Source organism: Oreochromis niloticus, linkage group LG13 (genome assembly GCF_001858045.2).
Source record: "Oreochromis niloticus isolate F11D_XX linkage group LG13, O_niloticus_UMD_NMBU, whole genome shotgun sequence".
Taxonomy (NCBI): Eukaryota; Metazoa; Chordata; class Actinopteri; order Cichliformes; family Cichlidae; genus Oreochromis; species Oreochromis niloticus.
The window spans coordinates 13,769,928-13,797,822 of NC_031978.2; the positions used below are offsets into that span (position 1 = coordinate 13,769,928).

Genomic DNA, 27,895 nt, shown 5'->3' on the forward strand with positions numbered 1-27,895 from the left:
TTAAACCAGACAAGAGTGCAGGATGTCCATTTATTTCATATTCATTCTTATAGAACAAAGACCTTATATTCTTGCTCCTGCACAAACAGCTCATAAAAAAAACTGTTACTTAGAAAAATATACACTGATGTTAGAACTGAAAATTTGAGATTCAGTGTTTAATTCAAAAATACAATTTGTCTATTTGGGTCAGAAAAGGTGGCTTCAATTGAGGCAAGTTTCTTGAAGAGAACTGAGACAGCAAGCATCCAGAAGAAGGCACTTTACATTTTCTGAACTCCACATAAAGCTTATTGAGCCTACATTCAGCAAAAAAAACAAAAACAAAAATCAGATTTTCACGTGTGCACAAAAGATGAAGAGGAAGGCCAAGGGTTAGTCTGTCTTTGCCCCGTTCTGTGTCACCCCATTACTGATGCCCTCCACTTTCTCTGGAAAAACAAACTTGAGCTAAATATAAGAGAGCCCAGCTACTGCTACAGTACTACAAACTTAAGGTTAGCTGACTTTGGAAAGGTCATCAGGTTAAAAGACAGCAGGGGGCTGAGACACTTATTTAAGACAAACCCTCAATTTCCCACTCCTGAGTTAAGCTGAATATCTGATCCAAAAAAAACAAACAAACAAAAACACAAAAACTAAGGTTACTGCTTTTTAAACAAACAGTAAGAATGTTCAAGGCAAAGGTGTCATTAAAGAAGCCAGCCGTTAGCAACATATGCAATGCTTCATCATATGTATCACCATCCTTGTCTTTTCAAAGCCTTTCCCTTACAAAATTAGCTATTATTTTTCCTCATATTTATCTTAATAGTCATTTCTCGGTACATCAACCACAACAGTCCAGACGCAGTCTTAAAATCGTCGATGCAAAGTTTAGTTTCTTTCAATCTGTTCAAGATCCAGCTCTCCCCCCAGCTGAAAAATGTCCCTCTGTGTCCCACAGTCACCCTTCCAGAGGGTGCGTTTACCATCTTCGATGCCTACAGGAGACCCAGGCCGTGAGTCCACACTACAAGCGGAGTCGCTATCCTCGTAAGATGAATCTTCTTCCTCGTCATCTCCTATCACTTCCTGCCATGACTCTAGTCCCAGCTCAGACACGCCTGTGAAGTCTGAATCTGGTTGGTCGATTAAGTCGAAGGTGGGCGGGGATAGGACTGACTGGCAGTTGTCGCTAGATGAGAATCCAGGGCAGCTTAAGCTCTGTAAAGTCTGAAAAAAAAAAGAAAAAGAAAAGTTAGTCTGGACGTTTTTGCACACACTCACATCATGGCCTCTTTCTGATGAAGAGCTACAGAAATCAAAGACTATGTCAGGGAGAATTTGAGCTCAGAGTTTCCCAGAATGTCAGTTTGAGATTGGGTTTCAGTTGGGTCATCTTAAAAGCCGGCTTTCCCTTTCACTGATGGCATGTGAACATGTAAACATGCAAAAACACCAGTACACGCACAAGGCATTGAAGAGTATACACAGAACGCTAACCCTCTGGTTTGTTTGAGCAAAACACTGAAATGAGCACCAAACCACAAAATGTATCTCGTGTCAAACTGTGCTCTAGGCTTATTTATCACTGGAAACCACTTTGAAACACATACCTAACCCAACCCTGTATGGTAAAAGACATTTCTTATTTAAGCCATTGTTGTTCACAGTTGTTATGATGTTTTGGAGCTCACACTAGGGAGTGCCAGGGACAATCTGGATGTGAACAATTGCCTACGTTTTTGCTCTCAAAACTTGACCTTAAAGAGACTCAATTCACAAAGACATTGGCTCCCGGTTTGCTTTCATGCTCTCTTTCCACCCTGAATTCCTCCCTGCAACAAAGACAGGCAGCCGTGCAGCGCAGCGAAGGGGTTAATGATCTCTGGAGTGCCCTCAGCAGCAGATGTTGGAGGCATGGAGGTGAATAGAGATGAGGTTTTCTCTATAAAGCCCAGGCTTTCATGACAGACACCTCTAATGTTCCCTAGCATGTGTTGAGACATTGCCTTTCCTTTTACAATGAACTTGGAGACACCCTTTCTCAAATCTCATTTTAGCAGGCTTGCCGTTTCCTCGTCCAAGAGAAAACTATAACATAGGATTTTGGCTGGCTAAGTTTAAGGCTAGCTCACTTTTTCAGGATTAACTTTACATGCAAGTACCTCAAACACACCATGCTTCATCTGAAAACGCTTGAGGTGATCATGTGAGGAGGGGGAGGCCTTTGCTGTAGTTACCCCACTGGAGTGGAAAAGGGGATTTCAGAGCTCTTGCTCTCTCAGTTCAACCCCTGGTATTACCCCACTACTAATTATCACAGCAGAGGAGGAGACGAAAGCAATAGAGAAAGGAGGTGGAGAGGCTGCCTCTATACAATATGCTTTCTATAAAATCTACTGAGCCTGACTGGGATTTGGGTGGGTGTGGTGGTAGGCTGGGGGAGCAGGGTTAGATTTCTGCTGTGTACCCAGCTTTGCCAGATGAAAAACACCCATGTACACACACAAATCACTATTACCACACACATGGGCTCGCTACCCTAGACCTGTCATGTCTCATATTACCCACTGCCATTACCAGGAATCTAACCATACACAGAGAAAAACCACTTTAAAGTTATTATCCTCATAAGCCCTATTTAGAAACACACTTCATTTAAGGTTGGAGAACCACAATAAACATTTTTAAAAGAATATAAGAGGAGATTTCTTAAGTGATTAATCAAGCACAAAAAAAGCTATTGGAAAAAAGTGTCAAATAAAACAATAACAAAAACTGAAACATGAGTTTGAAAGATTTTAAACTCTACACATCTCGTCCTAATCCACAGAAAATACAATACAGCAGATTGTAAAGACTATGACTAATAAAGTGAACTTCTGGAGTCTTGGTGATGTGCTCCTTTCAGTTTTCAGTTCTTGCTGATTTGGCAAGTGCATTTAAATAGCACGGGTCTGGGACATCTGTTCTGCAAAATAAAATGCACATTGACCAGAAGCAGAAATACAAAAGAGGAATTCTTGAGTCTGTTAATGTCATAGTCAACTTGGACTATATAGTTGGACTGACAGGCTAGGCAATGATGTTATTTTAGTAAAAAACCAAAAAAATTATAAATAAGGACAAAGAAAACAACAGTGTCATCATCTAAAGTGATTATTTAAAATGATAATTAGTATTCCCATGATGCTATAAATTTGTGTAATATTCAAGAGTAGAAATACCCGTCAATAATGCAGCTCAAAATCATGACGTGTATTACTCCGATTCACTCAAATGACTTCTCTATCACTCATAATTTGACCAAGAGCACCCTATCTTTGTAACTCCAGCTCCAGCTACAACATGTGCAGTACTGTGCAAAAGTCTGGAGCCAGCCTTTTTAAAGTTTTTCTTTAGACACTGGCTGCATTTTCACTCATTTCTTGGTACTTCTGAAGCCACTTAACATTGACCCATAAATCATTCAAGCATAAAAAAGTCACCTACTACATAGGATGAACCTATGTTATGTCTACATGTAATAGACAACTTAGGAAATAATCAATTTAAATTGTATCTTTAGACATTAAGGTATACTTAAATAAATTCCAAAAAAGCTTGTCTAAGTGAGTTCAACCTTTGTTGAGGAATAAAGATACAGTTCATTGTATGTTTTCACATGTTAGAAAAACAACCATTTTACATTTTCTTAACAAAATATAGAGAAATGAAGGATGGTTCAAGACTTTTGCACAGCACTGTATACGTGCCTCTGCAAAACTCAGCATAGTCCCAAGCAGAACCATGTTTTAACCATACAACTTCATCGATGTTCCCGTACACATTAAGGGAAATGAGAGCATGGTTTTCAGTTATATGTGACACATCAGGTCCACCACAGCCACGCATGCCTTCCAGTGAGTCATGTTTGAATGTTAAATCGAAAAATTGAACTCTGATAGTAACGCTGATGGCAGAGGCAAAGACACGAGATCCCCTGAATTGATTTATATGTTTTTGGTTTTTATGTTTAATATTCACCAATATCCTATAAGAACACATATTTTAGAGCTAAGTGGTATTTTTTTATAGTAAGTGTGGATTATTTTATACTGTGATCTACACAACAATGGCTTGGACTGTAAGGATGTTATTTAGAGCATGGGTTCAAAAGGCAGCTGCTGTCAAAGAAGCACAAACACATGCCAGGAGGTTAGGCAAATACCCTCCTGATGATTTGGGTAAACAACAAAAATCACCGAGCTAAAAGCTATGCAAAGGTCCTGCTGTGAACCCAACTACAACCACAATCATACATATAGTACACTACTAAGAGGTGCAGGTACTTTACATTGCATTCACTGTGCAACTTCAGATTATTAGTATACGAGTCGATGGTGCTTCTTTGGTTTAGCTCTGTGCCGAAATTAGGTCACATAAACATTCAGCAACACACTGGTCTGAGGATGACATGCAATCAGACCTCCAGCAGCAAACAACGTTAAAACAAAAGAGAGGACAAGGAGGTGCAAGCAAAGACAGGAGACTATAACAGACATTCACGCACAGTCTTTGCTTTGGTGTGTGTATTCATCTGGAATTTACTCCTCTGCAGACAGAATGCCCAGCTTATTCATGCAAATGCCCAGAGGTAAAATGATGATGAAAGACAAAAGTGTTGTGCTGTCAGATGTTGAAAAAGTGTAGGCGATAATAATGTATCACTACAGACTAGTGTTTGGCGATGCTCTACAATGCTCATTTATGACAAGTCACAACATGTCATTATACCCGGTGAGAGCTGCACCTCAAGACGCCCACCTAGGTGTTCCCACAAGCATGCAGGGCTCAGCTATGATCATCATGTCTGCCATCCAAGGAATGAAGAGTGTGTGTGATGGAAGAACGAGGGGGAAGACCAGAGCAGCTTGAACTTGGGCCAGGAGAAAAAAAAAATATTAATAGAGAGGGATAAAAGTTTGTACACACACACGTGCGCGTGCACACACACACACACACACACACACACTTAAATATTTTGGACAAAAATGTACAATAGCCCAGTTGAAGTTAACTGACCAGGCTGGACTGAAGCACACAGCTTCCTCAAATGCACTGTGCAAGAAGTGTCAACAATCATTCAGCAAGGGGTATGGAGTTTGCTATGCCCAATAGCCTCCATTAAAAAAAAAAAAACAATCCCCCAAAAAAGAAACAATGACACTCCAAGGTGGAAGTGCAGGCAGAGATAACTCATCTACATGGCTGACTGGGAGGACATTCAAGGAATTTTGGGGGTGGCTGCATGTAAATCCCCACGGTAGTCAAGTTATAGCTGATTAGCATGACATACATCCCCAGAATTCACACCCGCCTTCATTGACGTGGTCGAGGAATCTAGAGGCCAAATTACACCATGTTCCACTAACACACACTGAGGGCTTGTTGACCACCATGATCCTTCACTTGGCGAGCCTCTGCCGCACGTTCCATAGAAAATTAATCAAACAACACCTGTCTTTATCCACTGCAGTTCAGACAAGTGTCACAGTTTCCTGCCCTATCTACAACACGTTTGCTATTCTTTTAATCAGTGTTAGACAGCATTACTCAAAACACACCTACGGTAAAAAAAAAAAATTTTTTTAAATCTACTGTTTACGTAGGTATGAAAGGTGATAATGTTGTCATTAGACTCACCCAGTTCTTGAGAAAGAGTGGGAGGAATTGTGTGTGCGTAACCAGGGGAAAAAAAAACTGCCACTTCAATGACACAGAGGCCAGTTAAGAAGTCTTGTGATGCTCAAACATATAACGTCAGAAGAAAGATAACATTAAATAACTGATTTCCCATTAGAGTTGGTAAAATCTATTATATTCCCAGCCCTGGCAGTACTTTGCATGTTCTGTCCCCAGTAGATCAGACACAGGTTGTAACCAGCCCTAGTTTTCCACATTAACACTTCCTTTTCCAGAGAGTCTGCCAGCTGGGATCTTTTTCTTTCCCTAGGCTCTCACAAAGGTCAACCACTTTTGGTAACAACAATGTCAATCTCCAGCGGTAGCTTCTTGGTGCTTTTGGTTTATTAAACTTAGAGCAAGATATTACAACCCTGCTTGTTTAAGTTCCTGGCCACACTTGACCTCGTTTAGTTATTGACATCAAGTCTCAATAACAGGAAAAGAAAATGAAGCAAGGGAGCACGTATTATTCATACTGTCTGTGCTGTATGCAATGCTTTACTGGTAACTTTCCCGAGGTGTGCATGAGGGTGAGAATGTAAACATGGTTACAGTAGATCTGAAATGACCCATCTAACCTGCACGACCGGACTCCTTTCATCAACATGCACTCATGCAAGTAAACTCCAACACCCAAAAAAAGTGAAATTTTTTTTTGACCCACTAACCTTTGAGAATAGATAATTTTCTGACAATAGTATATAACTAGCAGAGTAATGGCAGCGACTAATGGCAAGTTGAGTTAATGTAAAACTGGCTCCATGTGTGTGTTTGTGGATTCGTTCTTTATATGTTGCATGCCTGATTTTTCCCCTCTTAGAAGCTGGCAATACAAGAGGAAACATGTTTGCTAGGCTCCATTACCCATGCCTTGTTAATCCATCCCTGGCTAGGTCCTAAGTATGACTGGCTGGGAACTAATATTATTTTAGAAAGGAAAAGGGGGGTATATGGATGAACTGATGATGACTTTCTAGTAAGAGACAGGAAAATTACAATATTCTCCTGACACAAGGTACTGTGAAGGATGATTTTTGAGTATCAAATGACTTATGTGATCAGGAAAGGATGGGTAAATATATCACAATGTGTACAATTCCCAGAGCATTCACATAAATAATGAGCTGAATGTGATACAAGAATCAGATCAAGATCTTTCAGGGCACTAGAAAAAAAGAAGAAACACAGCACTGCCAAGAATCAAAAGAGTTCATGCCATTAAAATACTTCTCTGGATCTATTTTGGGTTTGGGTTAACTCTCTGGCTGTTGCACTGTTTCCTCTGACCTTACAAAAGAACAAAAACCCTTGACAGTGGGAAATCCATCCAGAGCTCTATGCATCGAAATATACCCATAATTCACCCGCTTTTTCTGACAGGTAGAAATATTGGCTAGGAGTTGCAGAGAGGAAGCAAATAAATGGTGAGAAGTCCAACCTTTGGATGGACTTGTTTACCCAACAGAGTTAATGAAATTATAAACCCGAGAGGGGCTTGCTAGAGCGTGGTTCAAGGCAGCGTGACTGAACATGAGGAATGCTTTCTTAGTAAGCACCGCTCCCTAAGCTAGAGGGAGGAAAGCCTGAGATCACTTGGCCTCGAAGCCTCGAACTGACGACGCAGAAAACTTAACATAGTTTAATTTAATCCACTCCCTGATCAAACTCTGAGAGAAAGAGACAGACTTAGTTTTGTTTGAAGATGTCTTGAACTTCCCTTTAGTCTAAGAACAAAAAAGCATTTGTCTGTGTTGTAAGTGCATCTGGTTCAGGATTAAAGTGAATGCAACAGAGCGCATTTCCCAGCATTAAAGCAAGATTAGAAATAAGCTGATACTCATTTGTGTTCAATCAGCAAACACATGTAATATTAAACTCTGAAATTAGTCAAATTCCAATTGAATGCATTCAAATCAATGAATATGTAAGTGCTTGTCTGTGCAGGTCAACATATGTTCAACATTTCCTGCTAACCTGAGTCATCTTTGTCAGGTCCAGGGAGGGCCGCTGCTCCTGAGCATCTTCTGGTCTCCTACGCTTCATGCCGACCTTTTTGTCATTTAGCACACAGGGCTGAGACCTGCTCCGAGACAAACACCCCTTTCCCTTGGCTCCTTGGCTAGCTCGTCTCCCCAGCTCTGGGGTGGAGTCTGTAGAGCTGGTCTCCGATGCCTCTTCCCTCTGGTGTTCTGGCAGGCTGATCTGCTCATGGGAAAGTGAGAGAGGCCTGAGGAAGACGTGATTTTGGGAGTGGTGATGATGTGTGGCAAGAGAGGTAGGGGAGACTGGAGAGGCAGTGAATTGAGGGTGGAGAGGCAGCGGCTGGTTGAAGAATGGCAGGTCCTGGATTCCATCAAAAGTGATGCTGGAGTGTGAGGGCAAACTAAAGCTGGAGCTACGCTGCATGGTGGGAAAATGGCTCCCCCCTCCTCTGACACTCCCTCCACTGTGGCACCTTCGTTTCTCAACCGTTGTCCATACTCGGGACCCTTGGGGCCTCCAAGACGAGCGGAAGCCAGTGAATTCTTCAGAGAGCGACAGAGAGCGACACTGACGTTTGCTCGGGGGTGCTGTAGGAGTTTGGCTGGTGGCTGTAGTGGTGTAGTGTGCAGTGGCGGATGTGGCGTGAGTGCTGCTGCAGAGACTCAGATCTCTTATCAGGCTGGTGATTGCTGTCGTGCTGCCTGGTTCCTTGGCACAGTGGCTGTTGTGATCAGGCGTCACATCCCACAGAGCAGTACCAGACTGGCATGGAGCTCTCTGCTGGGTGGCACAGCTTCGCCCCATATCCAACCATCTATCTGCCTCTGTAATAGGAAAAACATAAAAGCCTCACACTAATTGACCTCAACAGCAGCCCTTCTGACACATCTTTATCTGTGCGACAAGCAATATTAAGCAAAAACTGCATTTGTTAACTAGAGCATGATGAATTCTAGCAACAATATCTGGAAGGATAATTTAGTACCTAACTACAAAGACACAAAGAAACACACAAGCAGAAATAAGCTTAAGGCAAAGAGGATTGGTTGGTGTAAGAACAAACTCTTTGGAAGAATAAAGGGAGATTATTGTCTGCTAACTGCAATGGTGAGCTATTTAACTAAGAAGAAAGAAACAGCTAAGTAGAAACACCAACAACAACAACAAAAGAAGAAAAAATCATGAGCTTTGGAGAATTACAAAAAAAAGGCGGTGGTGTTTTTTTTTTGTATTAACATGATTGACAAAGTTATGCCTAGAGGAAATAACACTACCATAACAGTTCAAACCAGTGCTGTTCCTCAGTAACTGTAATGAAAGCTGGAATGAAAATTCCCAATAATGTTGAAAGAAAAAAAAAAAAGTCACTTTCTGGAAAAAACATCAGTGCATTCAAAGATGGAAATGTTTTAAAAGTCTTAAAAAGTTGGCTGCCTCCCCCAAAAGTCACAGTGCTCAGTATAACACACTACATGCCCAGTAGGACTCAACAAGATCACCGTGTGTCTGCTTGTTTTTCACATAAACAGCTGCAGAACATGCAGTGAAACCTCAGCTGTGAGTTCTTACTGGCACATTACTCTTGCTGAGCATGAGAAACACATTTCTGCCTCCATTACTTTTAGAGTTAAATATGCAAATAAATAAATAATACTGTGGTTAAAAACATCAACACACACACAAACAAAACAGAAAAAACCAAAAAAAAAACCCAGATTACAATAAATTTTCTTCCTCAGCACGAACCAGCTCACTCCACTGACTGCTATGTTGGCCATTTTTTTAAGTTTCCAGCAGTAACATTCCTGACTATTTAAAACTTGGACGTGCAAGAACGTTGATTCCAAAAACATGAACTACACATTATGATAAGAATCAGCCAGTGAAACAGTTGGGCAGTCACTCCCATTAGTCAAATGGTTAGTAGGATATGCGTCAAAGCAGTATGAATTTCCAGCTGTCTCACCATCGGGACAAAAGAGTCTTGTGGAGGATAATACACCTACAGTGAAGTGTGGCTAAGTTCGAATCTATTGAAGCTTTTGTCAAAAAGAGCCCCTTGCTGATCCAAAAACCATCCTTTTGGATGCTTGCCTCCAATTCTGGCACGCTCTCTCCCAGACTACTGGACGGAAATCATTGTTTTGGCTGGACAAACAATGTACGGGGGCTACAGTGACGACCTGACAGGAATGTTAGGAAAACAACTGGACAAAAGGAGAAAGGGATGAACTTCAAAAGGCCACCATTTGAAAGCAAAAGACCAAGTGGTCGAACTAACAAAACACGCTAGCCAATTTTAATGTCAGGATTAACAGTGGAAAAATCTTTACCCAAAAGAAATGGGGGGGGAAAAAAGGAAGAAAAAAAAAGAAGGGTGGTGGGAGATAGCTGGCCTTGTATTTACAGTAGCATTTCTTTTAACACAGAGGATAATTACACTAACACAGCCAAAGGGAAATTGTTGACATAGGCAGCAGAATATTCAATTACAGTTCACTCCCATGAGAGTGCTGTGCAACGTTGTGTGGAGGCAGGTGCACTCTGATCATGAGTGGGGGATGAGTGACAGATGGAAAAAGGGAGAAGTGAGTGATCGAGTGTGGCAGGGGATAAACAACAAGACAACTGCAATCGCTGATTTTGATACTTCAACTTATTGGGGAATTAAAGGGGACAATTACTTGTGTTATATCAGTTGTGAAATGTTTTTTAACAAATAATCAGCCACTGCTATTTTCCAGAGGTTAAATGCAGAGCACAGAGGGATGGCGCTTAATAAATGGAAGCAGGAGCAAAGGGGGAAAGACAAACAGAAAGACATAAAGAGAGATAATGAAGATAACTCACCTACGGTTCCACGGGAGAGGAGGGTGGTCCCTCTGCTCATGGTGGGGACCTCACACTGTTGAGGGCACAGGCGAACATAAAGCAAAAGTCAGAAACAAAAGCCAAGGAACAAAAGTTCAGCCCTCAAATCAAATGAGAAGACTGATTTGTCTTCATTTTGAGGTCAGGATTATTTACACGCTGCTGCCAAACAACCAGTGTGAAACAGTCAAAGATCTGCGTCAACCAAAGCCAATGCAAATGCTTACTTACTTTAAGCTTACTGTTTAAGTTTTATGGTCTGCGAGTTTACCGTTTTGGTTCACAGCAAATAGCTCATACTCAGCAACTAGCTGGTGACTAAAGAATTAGACACATTTCTGAAGAGGAGGCGGAGAGTAAGCAGCGCACAAAAGAGTGAGCATTAGACTCCATGAATAAAGACTCCAAATGAATGCTAATTTGCTCCATTCTAGCTGAATATGTAGGGTGTTTCCCAACGAGCTTACTAAACAAAAAACTGCACTAATTTCCACTTCATAATAATTTCCGCTTGTATATAAATTTTAATACATTTTTGTAAGACTTGCACATTTAAATAGTTTCCAAGCTTAAAGTTAGTTAAGTCTCAAGTGCTTTGACATCATAGTAAACTACAGTTACACCTACCCAAGCTAGCTAGCTAGCACAAGCAGCTTAACACACCATCGCTGCTATTGCTGCTACTTAAAACTCAAGGATTCAAGAGTGTAGTCCATTATCCAGTGGGTGAACTACACTCTTTTGGACTGGTTTTACACTTTCACTTTTGTCAGAGCTGGAAACTATTCACTAAAGATTATCCTTTAACTCACTGCAGGGTGCATGAAATACCTTCAAGGACAGCTGGACAATGATTTTACAATACAAAAGAACCTTTAACTAAATTTTGTAACACACCTGTTTTATTTCTCGGGTTTAAGGTACAAAAGCTATTAGGGGAGTGTAAAACAGTTTTGCCTACACCCACTTATCTTTTAATCAGACACCCATCCATCCCATAGTTCATTTCTTACAGGAGGGTGTTGGCTGTCTGCACACAGGACAAAAAAGAAAATGCCACATTTCACTGCAGTGACTCGCCTCGAGGTTATTATAACAAAAAAAAAAAAAGTTTTCTAAGATATCAAGCCTAGAACTCAAAATAAAGGCTATTGTGCCATAGAAGACGATCAAATGACAGAATTAGCACACTCAACCCCCAGGCCTTTAACGTGAGCAGCTGATGAGTGTAAAGGTAGCAGAAAAACCTCTGTCCATAAGCCTTTTTGATTTTTTTTTTTTTCCAAATATGCATGTCATTACAGTTTACAGTACATTATATAAGACTTACGATGGCCTCTGAGGTTTAACAAAAGAAAAACATTTAAGACTTGTTGGGCCCAAGAAAATAATTCCTGGACGTTTCAGAACAAATCACATTGACGTTAAATGTGTTAAGAAATGTTTGCAATCTTTCACCATCCAAGCGCTTGAAGGAGTGTTGAGATTTTGTAGATTAAAAATTGCATATAAGCAGTATGATAAAAGCGGGAAAGTGAAAACTACTCTTCCGTGCTTGTCTGAATGGAGTAGTGAGATAAAAATAAAATGTAAATAACCCTTATTTTACTTTGAGAAGTGAAACCTAGGTGCTGGTTTAAAAAAGTGAAATAATTCTCAGGGGTGACACCCCAAAAATACCATTTTACTGAAATAAAAAAAGCTTCTTTTTGTTCCATACACTGCATTTTTTAATAGCTTTAGTCACACAGGTCATTCACTAAGCAATAACATTTATTCTCCTGACTTGCTCGCTGGAGGCCGCTGACCTTTGTTGGGTGTAATCAGTCGCAAAGAGTGTGCTGTACCAAAAACTTGGCAATATTCAAACAAAGTTTGAATATTGCCACAGTCACCTGTAGTTTTGATGTAAAACGCAAACACTCTTTACATTTTCACTGCTGCTTGGTGGTGAGTTAAAAAGTGCTGCAGCCTGTAAAATAAAAGTTGAGCCTTACCGCTCAAACTAGAAAATTTTAAAAGGCACAGCTTTTATACTGAAAGCAAACATCACCGTTTCCATTTTGCATCACACTTTTCACCATTTCACTACCACTCAGAGTAGTTGGTGCGTGCTATGGGGGGGCTGCAACAATCTGGGAGGAGGTTTTCAGTGCAGCATTCTTCTTCGCAACCAATTTCACCAAGTGACAGCAAGCAACCTCCTGCAACCACTTGCCAACCTGCTGGAGAATACACATTTTTCCCAAGCAACCGGTGATTACCAGGGGATTGTTAACCAGTCTCAGGAAGTGAAACTCTTGACATTTAGAATGTCTTTTGCAAGACTGTCTTGACACAGGCAACATTAAACCACCATTTTTTTTTCACTAGTAGGAAAAAGCTCCTGAAGAAACCCTCTTGTTGTGAGCCAATAGCTATAACCACTGATCCACCATGCATTGACATGTTGGAATGGTTTTGAACCAGTTCCCTTTATTTTATTAGGGAAATGGTTCCTTCTTGTTCTAGGCTAACACATCCTAGAACTCTTTGTCTTCAAGGAACAATTATAAAGCTTACACTGAATGTCTCATCTGAGTAAGAGAACCTCAAAAGTGAAAATTTATCTATCATATTAATGACAGTTGAAGACATCTAAATTCCTTTATTGAACAACTTATTGTGGTCTAACATGCTTGTGGGTACACTACCTACAAGTTTGCCTTGTGTGAAAGTCAAAACGTAAAGTTTCTCTCACCAGCCGTCTCTCGATGCTCTTGGACGTTACATCATTGGCAGCCTTCTTCTTTTCCAGTGTTTGTGAGAAAATGATCACCATGGTAGCAAGTAGCTCTGCTCCAGTCTGTTCAGGTGCAGAAAAAGGCCACAGGCAGCCATCTTATATGCGAGCAGAGGGCAGACAGTGCATTTGGGCAACAAGCAGATGAAGATTTCCCATTTGAAGAGCAGTACTCGTGAAGGTGGTGGAGGTAGGTCTCTCAAATGTCAGCCAATCTCTGTATTAATGGGGAAAAAGGGGAAATAAAAACATTACTAATTGAATTAAAGTGCAAAGGATGTTTCTGGCTGCAAGACATGAGCAGGAAGCTGGGCCTAAATAAAGCTCAGGTTTAAGCATAGCCATAACAATCAATAGTGCGCCAAATCTGGCTTCTTAACCCCAACTGTGGCTGCTTTAACTTGTTCTGTGCCATTCTCATTAAGATTTTTCACCAAAAAAAACATAGCATCTGTATTTTTTTCTTAAAACATATCTTGAGAGAAAGGTTCCTCACAAATACAAACAAGTGGCCTTTTAAATCAATCTGTAAGGTGATAACTGTCATTCACAGATAAATCACTTTAACATCAACATTCCTCACAGCTTTAATTAACATACCCATAACAGTGATTGAAAGGGGCACGGTGTGAATGTGATTCATGTTTGCTATATGCACACCTAATGTTTTTCCATTCAGCATTTAAAATCCAAAAACTTGCAGCAACCCTTCAGTCATCGATATAGATCCACACACTACATACAGACACCTATCAAGCTACTAGCTTTAAAACAAAATGTGCTGATATATGTTAAACTGCTTCCTCATCCCTGTGGATAACAGAACATTTAGCCTGTCAGCAATATTACCCTGAACATGGGGGAATCTAAACATGCTGTAACAGAAGGCTAGCTTTGGCTAATCCAGGAAAAGACATTACTCACGTCACATGACTACAGATGTGGCTAGAAAACACGAACAGAAAAGAAGCATATATGAAGCTGCGGTTAACTCAAAGACTGCCTGCACCCACACATAGCAAAGTCCAGATAGTAGCTGCTTCGGTAAACACAACCGTTAAAAGCTTTATATGTATGGCAGATGGTCTATATCTTTTTTTTTTTGGACAAACATGCCTTGTCACATCTGCTCAACTCAGCCTTTCTGATGTTTTTCAATGCATGTGAATGACTATGGCGGATGATGGGCAAGTTCAGTTATGGTTTCTTTAATAAGAGTAGCTGCAGTGGCTTTGGACTCCGTCATTAACCAACCACCAAACACACTGACAGTATCCAATTAGAGAGTACCAGCATAGTTCAGATCCCCAATCAACTGCTGGCTAATGACAGCTTTCGACACTGGAGCAACACATGAGGCTAATGGATCTTCCAGGCCTACTATGCTATCCTGCCCATGAAACGTGGTTTTGTGTTAAGTAAGGGTTGTTGCACTAACACAAGATGCTTTACGGAGAAGTGTGCACCACTGAAAAAACTGACTTCTGTAGAGGAAAAAAAAACCAAAACAAAAACAACAACATGGATCGATAAAAAGTGTTTTGTTTTTTTAAACCAGTCTAGTCATGTATTCCTACTTAACAATGTCATCTCTGTCCCTTTTCTTGTTTCCAGCCCCATGACTACATAAAGACTAAGTAAATAAATGTTTCATGTAGGCCTGCCTGAAACCAACAGCCGGCATATGACTCCCATTATCTCCATTCATTTCAGAGAGTCGGTGGAGCACAACCGGGCCTCCACAGGCAAGAGAAGGTGGTACTGTTAGTGGGAGTAAAAAGTAAAGAGCATGTTCTTCATGATCAGTTTTGCAGATTACTCTACTGATTAGAAGTGACACTGAGTAATGGGTGCGGCAATGTATTGCTGTGTGTGTATGTTTGTGCTAATCAGAATAAGGGTCGAGGAGCGTGACGGCTGTGTGTAAAGGTTGTTATAGTGTGCCGTTTGACTGATGCGGGTAGGAAGTGTGACTTGTCCTATCAAGGCTGAAACAGAATCTCTGAGAACAAGAGCTAGCTGTGCATGCGTTTCTGTACATGCATGTCTGCTTATGCTAACCTGCACTTGTGTGTGTAGTGTCTGGCAAGCAGGGTCATGGGAGAGGGCAGGACGAGTGTGAATTCAAGCCTGGAGCCATGCTTACTTAATGAACCGACTTCTCATGATGGGGAAACCAGAGCTTAATGGGCTGTGTAGAGCACTTGTGCAGAGCCATTTTCAGATCCGATCCGATTTTTGCTCTTCAAAGCAAGAGTCCTTGCTGGCTACATCACACTGTTTGAAAAGCCTTTTTGTTTGACTAGATGTCAGTCCTAACAAAAACCCAGGAAGTTATCAGTTCATCTGATGTTTGATGGGTCACTGTTACACTCCACTGGGAGAATAATTAAATATCATTTTTAAGTAAAACTTTGGTCTTCAAAGATTATAAAAACAATCATTACTGTGTTTTTATATATCCAGCAAAACATCAACTTTTTTCCATTCTTGCCTCCCTGAAAACAAAAGCATTGTTCACCAAGCAGTGGTGAAATGAAAGCTGAGGTTGGATCATCTGAAAAATACCATCTTAAAACAAGGTGGTTTTGCCCTGCGGATAACAAGTTGTTTTGAAAGCAATCTTAAAGGGCCGCAGATAAACCTGTTGCACTCATGTGCTTGTTTCATGGTGCAAAGATACTATCTGTGGGGTCATGAATGAACACCTAGAAGTCCTACATAGTTGTGACAATACTGCAGTGTAGTGGAACCTGTACTGTGGGCTGGGTGATTTGTGATAGTGAGGGTTGTACCCCACCCCTGAGGAAGGAAATGCACTGTTGAGGAAATCTACTGCTCAGTAAATTTGTGTTTCCAAAGTCACTGAACAACTGTTAAATAGCTATGATTATGATCAAACAGCCTTACATTACACTATCAATTTTACTAAGCTTTAAATTAACTATGTTTCATAAAGCCAGACAAAATCTCACAAACTCAGCTGCATGTCCCACACAGAAAAATGCCGTTTTTGTTATCATGAGTCAGGCTGATCATCAAACAAAGGCAAGTGACTTAAATGATGGTGTCTCATCATTTACAGTTAAAATACCAGAGAAGACATTGCAGATACTAAATGAGGCGTAAAACTGAAACTTGAAGAGCTACTTCTCCCTTCATTAGAGTGTCATATTATGATAGATGTCATGGGACAGGTGCTATTTTTTTTACTTAATACTTTTATTATACTAATTACTTTTTTTAAATAGCTCAACAGTACAAAACAGTGAACAGGGAAAGCACTGACTGATTTAGTCAAAGACTTCCACTTGCTATAGATCAACTTGCAATAATGCTTTGCCTGACAAGGAGAGACGACTGAGATTCATCATTAGTTTTGTGGGATCCCATTTCAGCCCTATTTGATTCAAATAAAGGAAATCTTTCCCAAGAAATCTCAAATATATATGATATTTGCTTAGTCGTAACTTATCAAACTAACAAAATGTTGAGCATAACTGAGTTAAAATCCACTGGTACTTCAAGAACTGATTTGTGTATGCTGGGGTGCAGACAGCAGCTCTTGGCTCACAATAGTCAGTGACTCAGGAGGGCACAAGAAAGAGCAGCTAAGATAATGTGGCTCTTTGCCCAGGCTGTGATTTGTACGGGCAGATGAATAGAAGCCTATTTGCGCCCCCCTAAAGTTCTGTGACGGGGTGTTTGGTGTCCATCACTAATTGGCTCTCGTTGCTGCATACTTGTGTGGAGTGCGTCTGGTGTCAGGACTTTGATCAGTTGCTGTACTTGGAGGAAACCAGTTCATTTGGCACTAATGAAATGTTGAAGCCCAAATATTCAAAATATGGCATGGCTGAAAAGCCTCGGCAGATCATATTCTTGTTTTGATAAGGTTAATTTAAATTACTGCCACAGTTTTCCTTAATCAAAGTGGCACTAAATGTCGGAAAAGCCTAGACGCTGACACCTGTTTTAAATAGCTCAGATGTCCATGAGAAACTAAATGAAAGCCTTAAAAAGAATAAAGGAGGCTTTCTTTTGTGAAAGCCTATGATGTCCATTGTTAATTCAGGGTGAACACACAGCGACCCCTCTCTTGGATAATGTGGTCGAGGTTGTAAAAATGGTCTGGGAGGTCAAGACATACCATTGAATCTTTTGGCTATCACCCTAGTACCGTCTACTCCTTCAAAGGTACATAAACACTGAAGAGCTTATTCAGTGAAACTTTAAGTATTTTTAGTAGTCAAGTTGTGGCCTTTTTTGGGAGATTACCCTGAATGCTTCTCTCATGACACTGACCATTAATCTCTGCATGAATACAGCCTTGAAGCTCCAATTTAAGTTGCTGTTACTCTTAACAACAGATCTGCAATAAAAATAAGAGCAGTAAACATGAACCCCAAAGCTTTCTTTAGAATTAACTTGCAAGTCCAGTTAATACTGGTCTTCTTATCTCGACTATGTTGGCATGAAGACACTAACATAATTCACATAAGCAAGCACACTTCCCTTTGCGCAGTAGGAGTTCTACTTCCCTTGTGGTCACATGACATGCCACTGCTGAATTGGGTGTGTCATTACTAAATACATGAAAGGAGAAAGCCCCAAGTGATATCCACCGAGCACTGTGGCAACGAGTTAACTTCACATACACATATCCTACCATCATTTCACATTAACATTTATTTAATCATAGATTTACAGCCTGAGAGCGGACATGTTATCTACTATATGGTAGGTAAAATTGCCACAGTGTAAAGCATTAAAGTTTTTGTTTTGGGGTTTTTCCAACAAAAATGAATCTCTGATACTTCCTGGGGTAGTTTCACTCTGACTTAAGACACAAAACAGTTGCTAGGTGGTACACTGTTTCTAGGATTTTAATAGGTAGCCATAGCAGCCAAGCACACAACAGAAGACAACAATGATAACTGGTGATGTGAAAAAGGCAGATGTCACCCATCTAGTGAAGAATAATGTCTGGACAGCTCATCAGTCTTTATCAGTAAATCTGTTTGTCATAGGAAACTGGAGTATTGAGCAAGGCCAGTTTACTAACGTGAAGCACTCTGACATGTAACCTGCAAACACAGCATACTCTTTCTATTTAGGGTACTTCAAGAAATTTATTAGGGGTTGACCTCTGTTTCTTAGACTGGGGTTTAGTTAACCGAAAGCTTAAGGAGCTTGACAGGCATAGGATCAGGTGTTTGAGTAGGTACCACACTAACTATACTGTCCTCTCCAACTGACCCAGCAATCCTTGCTTTTCTGCCTGTGGTTTCTTCCATTTTGTTCTATGCACACTAGAGCTCTAATCCATTAGGGGTACATTACATACACCAGATGCTCCAGTTCTGCTAGCAATCCCCGGCAATTGCTTAGCTCAATAGGAGGGGCCATTCCTATGCTGTATAAACAAGTGATGTTATACTCACTGTCAGTACCAATGATCTAATAAGTACCCTATATAGTGGATTTTTAAAGATCAATATAATAACTCTAGTTTGAAGCAGAAAAAAAAACAACAACTTACTAAATTACTAGACAAATGCCCCGCCCCTTCCAATCCAAACTCCACATTGTCTAGGGAAAAGAATAAAAGTAAATCCAAAAATTTAACACTCTTGAAAATTAACGGTCTTTGACTAGTGCTATTACATGAGATTTTTAACAGCAGTCAAAGCATAAGTCATCAATGAGTCAAAGTCAATCTGAAAAACTGTCAGAGAGATGTGGCTACTGTACCATAGTTTACCAATGCTAACCACATTCTAACAACCATGCTTGTTAGAAAAAGCTAGATCGCATGCTTCTGGCAGAGCAGCAGTCATCTTCAGTCTAACACATAATATTATCATGTACACTGTAATCACTAAAATTATAGAGCTCATAATTTACAAATACATTTTCTTAAAACCAGTTGATTTCTATAAAGTGTCCTGAAAAGTCAAACTTAAAATATCATTTCTAGAATGAAGGATTAAAGAATATAAGTGTACTGAACTTTTGACTACCGTAAATAAAAACTAAATAAAGTGGAAAAGTACACCTGGTCAACAGGAATCGGAAAGATGATACATTCATGAGCGACTTTACAGCATGTAAGTAGTCCATGAAAGTGTTGTATACAGCCAGTGGCCCATGGTGCTGCAGCCGATGAGAGGTTAAAAGTGCTTCTGTTGTTATGTGAAGCACAATGGCGTAAAATCAAACAAATGAAGATGATTTCGTGACAGCAGTGACTGGAGAAGCAGGAGGAATTGCTTCCTCACTGACATTAAATAGGACACTAGTGGTAAGTTAGAAAAGCTTTGTGGTGAAGTGTGCAGTCCAAATGAGCACAAAATGCATTTGTGTAAATGCCAAAGTGTGTATATCTAGGTTGAAAAATAAGCTTTTGTAATATTCATATGTAATGGTATGTTAATTAGCCATAAGCTTTCGCATACTCATGCTTATTAACATAAAGATATACAGTAGGTCTGCTATAATATGCAAGAGGAGTCTAAGCAGAAGGGCTCTACAAAACAACAATTACACTGACTTTGTGTATGAAGCCGCCATGCAAAACAGTGCTGCACATACCATCATGAGAGATGGAGGCCGTTTAGCCATGCGGCCCTGTTGGAGCCAAGTTCCACCGATAGTTCCTAAAATATGTTTGCAGTACTGAGTAATTAATCAATTACTTTCTGTTGCTCTATTACATACATTTTTTGGAGATGTGGGTGAGTTTTTAGTGAGTATGGGTGGGAGATTTTCAGAACAAAAACTATGAGCAGCATTCCATCAGCCCATTCATTCATTCATGAGGGGGCTCAGCTCACCATATGGACCCTCTGACTGCTCAGCATAATGTGTAACAGGAATGTAAAACAGATATTTGAAAATCCCACTGAAGACGTGTCATTTTAAGGTTTTTTCATTGAAATAACCACATACAGAAAATGTTGGACTCACGAGTCCTATGTTAAGCAGAGCTAAATAGGAAGAAGACGACATATTATCAATTTAAAACATATCTGTTAGTTTCAGCAGTGATGACTCTGAATAATTTAAACAAGCCATTTCACATTCAAATTGTGGGATGCGTGGTTTGCACTCATCTTTGTTGAAAAACGAAAGCAAATCAAATTGGTGCTGGATTAAAGTAAACTGCTACTGTGTAAAGTTCAAGATAATGTCCGTAGACAAAGCTTCTACATAGTTGGACTAGGAGCTTTCTGTGCATAGTATATAATACACAGTAGAATTCCAATCAGTCTCTGAATTAAGACTCTCAATTGTAATACTTCAGTTACATCTCCATATACAACATCTTAATAATACTGTTTGTTATTAGGCAGTTAATAAGCTCATCTGATTCAAGTAATCTAATATGTTACACAGCTAGCTACTTGTTGAGCTTCTGTGTAATGACATGCAGGTGCATGTAAAACAAGTATGTAAAACAGAGTCCATCCCAAATACCGAGAACCAATATGTTGTACAACTCCCGTGGAGTTGTACAACATAATCTAAAGTATGACTTTAGATTACCAATCAATAATAATGTTAGTGCAAGTCTAGTCATGAGAAGCTAGTGCAGGGGTCGGCAACCTGCGGCTCTTTAGTCCTTATAGTGCGGCTCCGCGTGGTTTGGGCAAATAAATTAGAAGTATTTAGCTGAAGTGTATTTTATTTATGTTAGTTCTTTTTAACTCGTAGTTCTAAATTGGAAGATTATTGTGATATTGAAATATAAAAATAAAATTATATTCTATTATTTTTTCATCGCTCAAAATAAGAGTCACACTCGCGGAAGCCGGTATACCCGCCGAAACGCCGTGCATTTATCGAGACTTTCAACCCCAGGTAGGCCAATTATGGATCTTCGGATCCACATTATGTCAGCAGCTGTTCTCCACCGTGAACTATGTTAAAGACAAACACCGTTCACGCCTGACAGATGACAGCTTACAGTCCTGCGTAAACTGACTTCGTATAGCCCCGATTTGCGGACTCTGTGCGCAGAGGTTCAGGAGCAGAAGTCCCATTGTAAACAAATCACGGCAGACCCGACGGTGTTTCCATGAGCATGCTTTTGAGCATCTCTTTATTGAGCACTTTTTACACACGGTTGCTGTACGCATACAGCCGGCTGTAGCTTTTCAGCTCACAGCCCGACATACACCACCAACAACACAACAGCACAGATAGTACAGACGTAAAGGCAGCGAGGCGTGATTGCGGGTGTCGCTCAGGTGCGTCCGCCTCCCCTGCAGCGGCGCTGCAAACCACGCCCCGCCGCAACAATTAACCAGGTAAAATACATATTTAGGCAGAATTTTGCAAATATCTATTTTTCATTTTTCAGCAGCATAGAGCTTTTTTCCAATTATTTTTTAAGAGTCAGGTCAAGGCTCCAACAGCCCAAAGGCGATATAAGGGTGGCGGCTGACAACAGTTTTTGTTTGCTACATGGATCATTTTAGTTCAGGTTGGTGTCTTTCCTTTTGTTATATTTCTTTAAGAGTTCAAAATGTGTTGATTACATAAATATAATTTTATTTTCTCTGTGCACTTCATGGATTTCATAAGCAGCACACCTTAGTTGTTCACACAAAGCATAAAGATAAAAAACAATATATACAGTGTTATCTTCATTTTAGATGTCAAAAAGTATTTGCGGCTTCCAGTGTTTTCTTTTGCGTGGAAACCGGGTCCAAATGGCTCTTTGGGTGTAAAAGGTTGCAGACCCCGGAGCTAGTGTGACCAGACAATCCTGCTTGTGACACATTAAGTGTCACATTAGTATATATCAAAAAATGATTGTCATTATTAATTAGAGTCCTAATACTTGAAAGAGGAAGTTAGATGCTTAGGTTTTGTCACAACTGTGGAAAACAGGTTCTAAAAATACATCAGATAAGGCTGTCTGTACACTAACAGAAGCTTTCAGTTCTCTCTGTCTTTTTTTTTTTTTTTTAAATAAATAAAGGACTCAGTTGGGAGATTCCTTCATCAGGCTGGATCTACGGTAAAGAACGGCATGAATGAGACTGGAGTTGCTTTGGCTCATATTGTAAGGAAAGGCCAATCCAAAGCAGCCGAGGAAAATAAACAGTAGAATGCCAACCGCTGCCATTCATAAGTGTGGTGTTATGATGACACAAGGCAACGCAAGAGAAAATACCGGCTCACCTGGGATTTGGGGTTTTCCAGAAGAATACAGGTTATGCACATGGACACAACATATTAATACCACATAGAGGATATGCAAACGACTAAAAAAATAAATAAAGACTTATTTGAGAGTCAAACACGGTAGGCATCCTTTTTTTTCCCTTTTTTTAAATAATTCCTCACTATCGCCACATAAAGACTAGAGCAGAGTGTTCATTGGAGCATTTCTATTGCATCCCAGAATGCTTTTCATCTTTAAGTAGAGTCTGGTGCGTGTCTTGGGGGGTTGGGGGAGTGCTTCTCTGGTGTATGTGAGAATGCCTCTTTTCTTTTCTTTTCAGCTGCTGGTCTGTGGCTCTGTGGGCGATTTGACGCCAGACTTACAAATCCATCATGTTAATGAGGAAGGAATAAACAAAACGAGGAATATTGACAATGAAACAAATACACTGACAGAGTCAAATAACCGAGGTATTTGTTTTTAACTTCTTTAAGACTAAATGGGGAGGTGGGGGTGAGTTTAAATGTGTCTGAAGCCACAGCAATTATGACTGCAGGTCACAGAGAAGAAAGGGAAGCTTCTGAAATGAATAAAGAGTACCATGGTGGCAGAGACAGCCATGGCTAACAATCCTTTTCTGGTAGGTTTGCATAATGCCTTGGGTCAGGGAACAAGGGAGGGAAAGAGAGCAACAGTGGAGCAGTAGTGGAACAGAAAAACAAATAACAGTCAAAAACAGGAGAAAAAGCATGATTAATAAATGCAAAAAAGGCAAAAAGCAAAGGACCGAGAGGGGTGAAAGTGGCAGCATGTGCGTCAGCATGTGGACTGAGTGAGAGTTGTTCACACAGACGGAGAATGGGCCAGTGGCTTGCTCAGCACACAGGCACACAGCTGCCCACTGACAGAATAGAGTTCTAATAGGGCCTTTTTTCTGCAACACAAAGACCTTGCAAATGTGTGCGTCTTAAGCACACACTGGAGTGCAGAGCAATCCCCTTTAAAAACCCACCGCCCTTAATTGCCTCCATATATTATGTCTCTAGTATGTCCAAAACAAGCCTACAGATGAACAATACCAGAGCTGTTGTTGAGCACAATTGCAGTACATTAAGTACAAAAAGCGATCACCAGGAACTGTGATGAAAATGTGTAAACTGCTCCCTTCTCAACGCGAGGAGTGTTTTCACTTTTTTGGAAAAAGTTCTGTTGATTGACTTGTTTCAATATGCCTGCTTAGCCAGTAGCAACATTTCCAAACGTGTTAGAGGTTAAATAAAACAGCCAAAGTAACATATAGAAGACAACAGATTGCTTTCGTTTTCTGGACCTCTGCGAACCTCTGGCACCAGGACAGGTCACTTCCACCCTGCTCCTTGTCAGACATAATAATTTGCAAGAGCAAACAGCAAATTTGCAGATTCATGAACTTGTTCACACCAAGCTGAAACATTCCAGCAATAGTTTATTTTGGAAATCAAAGCACTGTGTAGTGATCAAAATCTTCCCCAAACTGGAAAAGCAGATAAGAAGTACTCAGAACAGGTCACATCTAAGCCAAACCCGCATTTGTGAGACACCTCTATCAGCATGCCAATAGTCACTAGAGTTGACAGGTGATTAAATCTGCCCAAGCACTCTGCTTCACTTCCAATCTGAACTTCAGCTAACCTTTGCAATTGCGAAGACATTTCATTTTCTGCAAATAAGCGGCAATTCACGTTTAGTTCACCAACCAACCTAGCCAGTCAAGGACGACCTCTTGCTTCTGTGTCCCTGTGAAAATTCCCAAATATTTCCAATTAATGTACCCTGATACCAAACCAGTTCTTCAGGGTATGGTGTTGATGGTGTCCACAAAGCTCAGCCAGCTGTGGTTAGCATCGGAAAGGGCAAAACATAAGTACCAAAACATAAGCGCCAACACTTCCTAACCCACAAAGGAAACAAAGATGACAAATAAGCAGTTTAGTGCTCTGCTGCCACTGTGCCCTATATTCAGAGTCCTCGTTTACAGTTTAAGCCTAAAACAAAACAGAGGCCTCGTAGCTATGCCAGCAGATAACAAACCTAAATTATAATTGTTCTTATCAGCATCTTATCAGTTCTTATCATGCAGGTTTCAGTTTCATATATGTATAACATCATAGCCTTAGTTTATAATACATGCATCTCTGTCACGTAGTCATAAGCACATTGTATATTTCGGTTGTACTTCAAGGCTGCAGCCTTATATATTAGCTGATAAAACAGAATTGAAATTGAGGAAGAACAAAGTGGCCAATAGTTTCGGGCTCCTCAGCCTAAAAAAGGCACCTACTCTGATGCTCAGGACAAAAACAACAACAAAAAAAAAAAACACAAGATTTAGTAATTTCAGATTCCTCTCTGAAAAGAGAACAAAAACCTAAATGTGCGGTGGAGATTGGTGCGACTTGTGCAGCCAAGCCTTATGACTCAAAGCACTAAAGCGTCTCTTAACATCATCTCATGGGTTGTGGTGAGGAACTGTGTGTCAATGCTGCAAAGCAACCACACTGCTTCTCCACCTACAGGTACTGTGTAGTTTACAGCAGTCTCAGATTCACTGCATTGCCTGACAGATGAAGGGGGAGTTTGCAGCCTCAAAGAGCTTGCTGCCTGTGTGAAGCCCCTAAACCTCAAAACGGGTTATTATGCGGGGACATTTATAGCAGCACCAGGTCGGTCATGTAGATTATTTTATATACATATATTTATTTAGAAGCTCCATAACAACTGAATGCAGAACAATTAAGTTGCAGTCACCCAAAAAGAGTTTAACACGCCACATTCTTATTTTTTATTTTTATAAGAACAAAAAAAAGGTTTATACTCTTTTAAGAAATTCATCCCCAAAAAAGCCATTTATGTTTTCTTAAAGTAACCTTACAAGTTACACGGGGAAACCCAGCAAGAACAGAGTAAACTTCAGAGCAGTGAAAGAAACAAAGACAAAGACGTTCAGTGCATATAATTTAACTAACGTGCTACTACCTGGCTAGCAGAGGCTCTTTCGAGGTTAGGTCATCTTCAACAAACGGAAAGCGAAAAAGAAAAAGCTTATCGCAGTTGCAGCCGCCAGTCCAGCGTCCTCAGCGTAGGACCAAGCAAGACTGCAAGCAGCTGAGAGCTGAGCTTCTGCCTTCAGCATTGATTGTAACAATATCCGCGTACACATGCAGTTCAAGTCAGCGGGGGGAAAGACGAGCAACAAGTTAACCGGCTAGCAAACTAATGCGGACACGGGGACACCGGGTTGTTGTGTAGTGTTCTCGTAAAGTTATAATTATTAATCCAGAAACACCAAAAGTCTTCAATATGTCAACACACAAAGGGCGAAGTTTTATTTACAACTTGCACCCCCACCCTTTTCGAGTTGGTACGTTCCAGTGCCCTCGGGCATTTACAATACTCGTGCTCATTTTTTATTACTATGCAGCCCGTTTCATTGATGTTGAGTAGATAAATGAGTGTTGTCGAGTCAAAATAAGCAAAGATAAACAACTCAACTGAAAGTTGCTACCACGGTGCCATGCGTTTTGCCTAAAACAACGAGACATGTCGTCACGTAATAACGTGAACCACGAGAAAATAAAGTTTATAATCGTTAATTAAAGCCTTATTGCGCCCCAGTGTACCAGTGGTAGTCATTACTCAGTGCGAAAAGGTCTGAAATACTTGTTCGTCCACGTCTCGCCATGGAAAGTTCACCGTTACATGCTGAAGTAATTCAATCAATCCACAAAAATCCTATTAGGAGACCTTCAAACTTGTTTCCAGGGAGATGGAGTGAAAAAACATAAATATTTGAAGCATCACACTTGAGAAGTTGAAATGAAAGCATGGTATTCGTGCTGGTAGTGCAGCCAGTGGGTTATGGCACAGAGACTAAAACCTTATAGGTTAACATTATGAATGGAATAAAAGTGTAGCTTCAGCCATGTGCCAACCCAAAGGCTGTGAAAGCGCTGATGAGGGTAAATCTGCTGCAGACTACAGCTGAGTTCAAACCAGCAAGTTTCTTGTCTAATTTTCCTTCATGATGGGGTGGCTGGAAATAAAATATCTTTAAAGATGAAGGAAAGAAATTAGTCCAGCTCTTTTTCTTTAAAGATAATTTGAGTTGATGTAACTATCTACCTGTTTTTGTTTTTGCTTAGAAGTATACAGGAATATATTTTTATTTGATTTTTAACACATTTGAAAGCTCTTTATAAGTTCCAAGGATCCAGGACTGAACTGTTTCTCAGAAAATGCCCCCTCCTATGTATTCATTTAAGCAGGTGTTAAACTTTTCTGACTCATAGGAGCTTCTTAACAACTTAAAAAAATAGACACAGAAAGATTAAATGTTGACAAAAGTAAAGGACTGTCTATTTAGTTGAAGCTCAATGAAGCACATTTCTCTTCATGGGAAAATCTCTGTGAGAGTTTCAAATGTGGGCATAACATGCACATCCAGGCAGGATATCCAGAGCCTTGTAAATTTCCAGGCAGTAATTCTTGTAAAGCTTGCATGTGTTTACTCAACAGCATGCCTCAACATCGACAGCTCCCATTGGGCCACTGTCCCAGCCTGCAATTAGGATCCAGGGTTTGGCAGTTATTAATGATGCCATTGAGAAAGGAAATGGCAGACAAGCTTCCCTCCCACTGAAGCCGTGGCCTCTTGCTTATTCATTATGCTAGCAGCTCTTAATCACAGTACCCAGGACCCCCAAGTGCCACTTGCTTCCAGTTTATCCAATTAGTTAGGGGCTTCTTTGCATGGTATGAAAGATGACTGTAATTAAGAACCTCGTAAGGCTGAACACTTGTTTTCTGCGTGTCAGGACTCATAACGGGGTCACTGCAAAGCAATTTTAAAGGTCAAAAGATGATTTATGGAATAAGGAAAAACACTGAGTACAAGCTACTGCAGAGATGACATAATGCATTTTGCCCATAAGCTTATGATCACTAATCAAATCAAACACTGACTTATTGTCTGGATGCCTTTCTGCTACAATCACCTTTGACAAAGCTATATTTCCATTAAATATTTTCCACTGGATTAAATAATGTTGTAACAGATGGAAAGACTTTGGATGGACATGTCATATCAAACTAAATTAGTTAACCAACCATTTCAATGAAAACCTCTAATATAAACCTAACTGTGTATACATTGTGTGCCAACTTCATTAACTCATTTAAGCAGTTAACATCATGCAATTCAGCACTTTTTAAAGTACAGACAAACATCAGTATTTTTTGTATGTGCATTTCTGATCATAAACTTTTAAAATAAATACTTCTAAATGGGTGTTTAGTTAATATGCATTTAGTAATGAGGCTGCTTGGAAATGAAA

General features: G+C 40.2%; 1 protein-coding gene across 1 annotated transcript; it reads right to left on the reverse strand.

Annotated features, from left to right (window-relative positions):
• Nucleotides 1-25,704, reverse strand: LOC100705910 (protein FAM53B). Its single transcript, XM_003438393.5, has 5 exons — nucleotides 25,539-25,704; nucleotides 13,307-13,565; nucleotides 10,546-10,600; nucleotides 7,687-8,519; nucleotides 1-1,215 (listed from the first exon to the last, which is right to left on the reverse strand). The coding sequence occupies exons 2-5, from the start codon at nucleotides 13,385-13,387 to the stop codon at nucleotides 877-879; spliced, it is 1,308 nt and encodes a 435-aa protein (XP_003438441.1). The 5' UTR covers nucleotides 13,388-13,565; nucleotides 25,539-25,704; the 3' UTR covers nucleotides 1-876.
• Between the last annotated feature and the right edge of the window lie 2,191 nt (nucleotides 25,705-27,895).